A 7,546-nucleotide genomic window follows, 5' to 3' on the forward strand; every position below is an offset into this window, starting at 1 on the left:
CCAGACTAGATGGACTAGATCCCTATCTGGATATTAGCACAAATATGCATGGATTACATTTTAAAAAAGGTATTCATTTATTAATTTATTTCGCTATGTACAATAAGAATACTGTTACGTATGTATTAAGGTGTTAATTTTCGACATCGCAGACTCAAATATTTAAGTGTTTCAAGTGTTATGCTGGAAAGAATCTTTTTTAAAGAACGGTTCCTCTTAGTGCCGCACACATGTATGCAGTGGTGTTAAAGCAAATTGTTAATAAATGCGTTATATATTACTGATAAGCTAACGGTAAAAGGAGAACCCAATAGCCATAGTCTTTCATCAGCCATGAAATGAACCATTATTATACATCATTTGAATCATAAAGTTAAATAGGGTTTCCATAGGACTCTGTCTTCACTGCGACAGTTTGGGACAGTTCAGACTTTTTAACTCAAGCCCCAATGCACTCTAGTAAGTGTAGTCCTTTTTCTCTAAGAAAAGAAAGAAGTGAAAGGTACCCGAGACATGTACAAGGTACCAGAATGCATTCTGATGCGAGTTGAAAAGCCTGAATGGGCACAAACTGGCCCAGTGAACATAGAGTAATATGGTAACCCTAAAGTCAAACCACTGACAGTATTTTATTGTTACAAAACTATGGTGTTTGTCGCAGATAACTGTTGATAATCCAATTTCTTTTACACAAACATTGGACGCTACATCTTTGAAATGAACAGAAACTACAAATACACAGACTCACTTTGCCCCTCCCACGACAAACTGACAAGGAAAATGGCGTCCTCAAGCAGGAAGGTGTCACTAGATGAAGATAAAACAACAGATATGGAACCGATTTCAGAAAAGCAAGACGAAGAATTTCCATTGATGGAAGTTACACCAAAAAAGGACGAAAAACTCATTCTTTATCACTGGACCCAGTCCTTCAGTTCGCAGAAGGTGAGGCTCCTCCGTTAGAATTTTCAGTACCTGGACAGTGGACAGCTCTTAAGAATCATTTACATATCTTCCTTTACAAACAACAAACAGCAACAAAAACCGAATGCTTATGTAATATGAATACAGCATCTACGTACCAATTTTTTCATCGTTGTGATGTTCCTAAATTTGTTGTTTGTTGTTTTTTTGAAGAGGGTAGAGTAGGTATTTGTATTTGGAATTGTGTAGTAGTTGGTCAAATTAACTGTTTGTGAACGTTTAGCATCTGCCTACAAAAAATGGTTCTCCCCGCAAATGCCTTTCAAGTGTCGTTTGGGGCGTCTGTGCTATAGAAACAATTAAACAGGGGCCTGGTGTCCGCGCAGATGTTTTATGTTACCTGCACTGTAATTGCCTGCACTTTGTCACCACCTTCATGGCTTAGAATACGACATGTTAATAACGAATTGATTATATTTGTCGTTGAGAAATTTTAATTAAAAACATGGGTAGCATATTTTACATGTCATTAAACATTAGTGAATTCAATGTGATGGTCTATGTGTTCCAAATAATGTTATACTACTAATAATCCTACTAAAAATGTAATTAGGACTCATATCTGATTGATATACTATTGCAGTTACTTGGTAATATTTAAGAGTAACCATAATGGTTATTAACTGCAAGTACTATTAATTATTTTTATAAAATTCAAACAACATCAAATAAACCCTACAGTGATACTTAGTAACATTTAGCATTTCATTCATTTACACAGTTTGTAACAACATGCAAGTTTGAACAACATCATTTAATATTTTTAAGAATAAAGAATATTGAAAATAATACAAATTCAGTAGCCTTTTGAAAATAATGTTGTCCCACGTGTTAACACCTACAACATGTAGTACACACTTTTGTACGACTAGACTGCCCTTCACACTAATTAAATTATGGTCCCTGCTAAGCCCTTGTAAATCCAATGTCACATTTTTGTGTACTGTATGTTGCAGAAACTTTCTATATTATTTTTTTTTTCATTATTTTTATTAATATTAAAATAATGTATTCATATCATTATATTAGGTCCGCCTGGCAATTGCAGAGAAAGGTCTGAAGTGTGAGGAGTATGATGTAAGCCTGCCTCTCAGTGAACACAATGAGCCCTGGTTCATGCGATTAAACCCTGCTGGAGAAGTGCCTGTGCTAATCCATGGAGACACTATAATCTGTGATGCCACTCAGATCATTGACCACTTGGAACTGTCATTTGTAGATGGTAAACTTCTTAACAAAACAACACAACATGTCCAGATAATTCCCATTACTAATATGCAAGCTAATATTACTACATTGTAGCTTGCCCGATTTATGTCTTATGATTCAACCTTAGTCCGTATTTACATTTTACATCTACATGTTCCTTTTGTTGGCTCTAAAGTTTTACTTTCAGTAAAAAAAAAAAAAAAGTTTCAGTTTCTTTTTCACAAGTAATTCCAACCTTATATATTCACACATAAATGTTTAGAAAACACGTTAAATACCAATATTTAAAATTCAATACTTTTTGTACTTTAATATTTTTTAGTGTTAGTTTGACATTTAGTTAAAATAAAAACACTATTTAATTAGATCTGTTTACATACCCATTGACTTTGTTCCATATTTCTGCATTTCATTTTGTTACGGAACACATTTGTGCAATGTTTCCTTTTTCATTTATAATATTTCTTTTTTTTTTTTTTTTTTTTTTTTTTTTGTCTTACATTGTCTTAAGTTTTATGTTCTGCATATCCAGAAATGGAGACAGTATAGAAGGTAAGAAAAGTGATTAAAATAGAGAGCCTTAACTTACAGTATTGTAGCCAGTCAGATTTTGTAATCACTCATGAGAAGGCTGGATCATCATTAAACAATAACATTGTTTATTGGAATGACTGCATTACATATTGTGGTTGCTCTCAACTAAGCTTATTCACTTTCATATCCAGCCACGTCCTTACTGTCTAGCTGGGTCCCTTAAATTAGAGAAAGAAAAACAGCCTGTCCCCAGCGCAAAACTACCAAACCCTCAGCCACAACCCCTGCCAACCTCTGGCATGCAGTGAGCTCTGGGTCAGTCTTGTTTTGAAGAAAATGGAAATGCACATTTTAGAAGAGGAATACACTGTTCCTTTGCACTTCTTTAAGGAAAATTTGACAGTGCTGCTTTGCTAAGACACCCCCTATAGGAGGCTCTGTGGTCCAGTGGTTAAAGAAACAGGCTTGTCGCTCTGTCTTTTGGCTGAGGTGTTGTTGTAAGTGACTCTGCAGCTGATGCGTAGTTCACACACACTAGTCTTGTATCTTGTAAAACACTTTGTGATGGTGGTCCACTATGAAAGGTGCTATATAAAAATAAAAACTATTATTATTATTATAAACCACCACTCTCACTGTCCTTTATCCACCACATCATGTTGCAGTAGATATTGTACTTAAAACTCCACCAGCGCAGTGGCAGACACCTATACATTAGTTTTATAGGCATTACTGTTATTGATAGCTACACAATAAAAGTCTCTTCAACTCGCTTCACACTGGTTACATTGCATCATCAGAATTTTTGCTGTTGCCAATTAGAGACTTTAGAGAATAAACACTAGTTACATTTTCTAAGAAAAAAAGTAAATCCCAATTTTTGAAAACAATAGGTTAAACTGATTTGTTTTTTTATGTCACCAGAAAATACACCCAAGCTGATACCGGAGGAAGGAAGTATGTATTATCCTAGAGTCCAGCATTATCGAGAGCTGTTGGACTCTCTGCCAATGGATGCCTATACCCATGGTTGTATTTTACACCCAGAGATAACAGTTGATTCTCAGATACCTGCATATGCAACAACAAGAATTCGCAGTAAGTAACTAGTACTGAATAATATTATCAAGTATCAACAAGTAACATAATGATTTAGAAAGATAAAGCTGTCATGTAATACTGAGCTTGCAGGCTTGCTTTATGTGGGTAGCATGGGGTAGGGGATTGACTTTGTGCATGTTAATCAAATAAAACATTAGAGCAGAGATGGAGCACATTTACCAAATGTGACTGATTGCTTTTTCGGATATTGCTATAGTTCCTTGTATTATATCCTCTTTTATTGTATTCATGTTGAGTTATGTTGTTTTTTAAAAAAAATATAGGGTAGAATGTAAAAAAAACAAAAAAAATTGATAACAAAATATCTAGAAAGGTGAATTGTTTCTGGTGGAATGAGTGGTTGAAAGTTGATAATACCTTTGCTTTGCCTAGGAGAGGGAACTTCAAGCATTATTTTTGACTGGTTTTGTTCTCTTTTTTACTATTACTAGGTCAGATAGAAAATACAGAATCTGAACTCAAGAAGCTTGCCCAGAAACACCCGGAGCTGCAGGAAGCATATGTGGCAAAACAGAAACGCCTCAAAGTGAGACAAAGTCATATCTATCTTTTCATTAAGGAATGTTTGGGCTGTCTGTATTGGCTATTAAAATGTACTGTGTCTGTTTCATCTTTAGTCAAAATTGCTGGACCATGACAATATGAAGTACGTGAAGAAAATTCTTGATGAGCTGGAAAAAGTCCTTGACCAGGTAGAGACTGAGCTTCAGAGAAGGAATGAAGAAACACCAGGTAGGGAAGTGGAAGCAAAACTATACAGTATGTGTTAACCCATTATCAACAAACTCTGCTTTACCCTGATTTACAATGCTGTATCCCACATCTATTAATTTCTACAATTTATTAAGGTGGTAAACCACAGTAAACATTTATAAAGAATGTTTTAATTTGTAAACAAAAAGAAACTGTATCACAGGAGAGCGCAGATTCACATCCTCGCTGTGCGAAGTTGCCGGTCTTCTCTCAGGATTCCAGAGGGAGTGTCATATTGGCGCTGACTCTCCTGCAGATTACAGAGACAAAACCTGCAGGGATTGTTTCTCCTCATCATGCTACAGTGTACCCTACTGTCCAGGCGCCTAGTGAGCTTGTGCAGACACCTGCAGGGCTGACCTTTGTCCTCCAGAGGCTGGTAGCTCGCTGACATCTGTTCTCGAGTTCCCGGGTGTGAAAGAGGAAACTAGCTTGGTCGTGGGGTCGCAGTACCCCACTGAACCTTGAGGTGTGAGTAGAATTGCTGCGGTGAAGGTACCAAATCTTATACACTTAATGTCCTCACATCGATAGTTTTTGCTGTTTTACCATTTGGGGTGCAAAAGAAAACCTAGTCAGTGTCCCTTAAAATAAAGTGTGACCTGGATATGAACAATTAAGGCTTTTTAAATTTGATTTGTTAATGTCATGTCTTATTGTCTTTCTTTCCTGTGAAGAGGAAGGGAACCAGACTTGGCTCTGTGGTCAGTTTTTCAGTGTCGCTGACGTGTCGCTAGCGGTTACGCTGCACCGAATTAAGTTCCTGGGTCTGTCAAGAAGATACTGGGGAAACGGAGACCGACAAAACGTGGAAACATACTATGAGCGGGTCCTAAAAAGGAAGACCTTTAGGAGGGTATTGGGGAATGTAAACAATATCCTCATATCTGCGGTTTTGCCAACAGCTTTCCGCGTGGCTAAGAAGAGAGCTCCTTCTTTTCTGGGAACCACCCTAGTGGTGGGTATTTTAGGAGGAATGAGTTATTTTGCTTTCTTGTACCTTAAAAAAAGGCTAATTAATGTTGGTTGAGATACCTAAAACACAACAAAAACAAATAAAAAGCACTTCTCTTGTGACATTTTTGCAGTCCAGTGCAAATCACTCAATTTTCTTTAAACAAAATATATCAGTTACTGGTAGTCACACTAAGAAAAGCACATTATTTGTATTATGCTTTGTGTAGTATCCATACATAACACACATAACTCAGAGGCTACACAGATTATTAAGTGCTGTCTACTTTTTTTTGACTGTTTGTGTAATGTATGTTAATGTTGTCTTTACTGACATTTTATGCCTCTCTAGAATGTAATCAAGGCTTCAGAAAAACACTTTATTTTTGATTAATAAATCTTATGTACTTTATTTTCACTTTTCTTGCCACCACACTGTCACTCCATGAGTAGCAAGTGTTAGAACCCCAACTAAAGTCACACCTGTTGCAAATTACAAAGTTTAGGTGGGGTCCTTCTAATATCTGCTGCGCAGGACATGAATCTTCCGGTGGCAGGACAGATAAAAGACTGAAAGTCAACCCCCTTTTTTTTTCTTTGTTATGCTGTTCAAGTAAAGCAATGTGTTATTAATGTGTACCTCTTGTATCCACCATGCCTGAACTGAAAGACATTATACATTGTGTAATTAAAAATAACTGCTTTAGCTGTTGTTGTTGTTGTTGTTGTTGTTGTGTTGTGTGTGTGTGTGTGTGTGTGTGTGTGTGTGTGTGTGTGTGTGTGTGTGTGTATGTATATATATATATATATATATATATATATATATATATATATATATATATATATAGAGATATATTAGTGTTCAAAGACATCTTCTAGTGATGATCAATAACATAGTTTACAAATACTGAATCTAATACAAAGTAAAAACATCAGAACTTTAATGTCTACATTTTTGTTTGTTGTTGGGTCTCAGTAAGAAGATTTTACATATCACCTGCTAGAAAATACTTATAGAATGCCATACTAGGCCACACTTGGAATGTTGCATAAATAAAAAAAAAAAACTAACAGTTTGGAAGCGGGTTCTTTATATCAAATGGAGCAGACCAAAGGATAACGGGTCAGATTATCCCCACAAAGACAAAACAGAATGTTAAATTAATCTGTAGTTAAAATTCTAAAAGAGAGAAAAAATACTAAATTCAGTTACGTATATTAAAAAAAAAAAAAAAAAAAACTGTAACGATAACAATATTATTGAAAAGTCTTGAATAAAAACAAAAAACACATAAAAAACCACATACACACGTTTGTATTCCTATATTTGTGGGGACTTCTCATTGACTCTCACTATATTTTTTATTTACTATTTCTAACTCCAGTCAGACAAAACTCCACACAGGGTGAAAATCGACAACAAACTAAATATTTTGGCACTTTTAGTTTTTTTTTTTTTTTAAAGGCATATTTAGTTCTTGCTTTACAAAGTGGGGATGTCCCCACAACAGACAGTACTTGGAACAGAAAATAACCAATAGCTCATACTTTGAATAGAGGTATGTGAACTAGTTCCAGACTATTGTGATGGTTTTGAAGATAGATCAAGATACCCTGTTCTAATCTATAGAAACAGATTCTGAAATTACAATAGAATGGTTTCTATAACTAACTTTAAATGAATATGTCAGTTAAGATCTGATATCTGAATCTCTTCATCAAACTCCTGTAACTCCCAATTCAAAAATACACTTAATGATCCATTTACTTAACAGATGTGTCTGTTAAATCTTGAGTAAAGAAAGCCTCATTAGATGCAGTTTTACAGCTAGATGTCAGCATTCAACCATTTCTTGTTTGTGGATGACAGAATTTATACCAAGCTCCAAAATGTCATTTTACCCTAAATGTTTTTTTTTTGTTTTGTTTTGTTTTATTTTGTTTTTTAGGTTTTTCTGGAAACATTTTAAACAATTGGATTGAAAAACAT

At 35.2% G+C, this 7,546-nt stretch overlaps 1 protein-coding gene across 1 annotated transcript; it reads left to right on the top strand.

The window, feature by feature from the left end:
• Positions 1-547: 547 nt before the first annotated feature.
• gdap1 (ganglioside induced differentiation associated protein 1) lies at positions 548-5,681 on the top strand. The gene is made up of 6 exons (XM_041245929.1): positions 548-945; positions 2,014-2,206; positions 3,652-3,825; positions 4,281-4,375; positions 4,467-4,581; positions 5,280-5,681. Exons 1-6 carry the CDS (start codon positions 718-720, stop codon positions 5,630-5,632), a joined length of 1,158 nt encoding a protein of 385 aa, XP_041101863.1. The 5' UTR covers positions 548-717; the 3' UTR covers positions 5,633-5,681.
• The last annotated feature ends 1,865 nt before the right edge of the window (positions 5,682-7,546 follow it).

Source organism: Polyodon spathula, chromosome 3, assembly GCF_017654505.1.
Source record: "Polyodon spathula isolate WHYD16114869_AA chromosome 3, ASM1765450v1, whole genome shotgun sequence".
In the NCBI taxonomy this organism is placed as follows: Eukaryota; Metazoa; Chordata; class Actinopteri; order Acipenseriformes; family Polyodontidae; genus Polyodon; species Polyodon spathula.

What these genes read in the sequence shown, in the direction of transcription:
- gdap1 (XM_041245929.1), top strand. Translation starts at nt 718, where the DNA reads ATGAACAGAAACTACAAATACACAGACTCACTTTGCCCCTCCCACGAC. An exon ending in AGTCCTTCAGTTCGCAGAAG is followed by an intron (nt 946 to 2,013) that starts GTGAGGCTCCTC and finishes TCATTATATTAG; the next exon opens with GTCCGCCTGGCAATTGCAGA. An exon ending in CAAAACAGAAACGCCTCAAA is followed by an intron (nt 4,376 to 4,466) that starts GTGAGACAAAGT and finishes TTTCATCTTTAG; the next exon opens with TCAAAATTGCTGGACCATGA.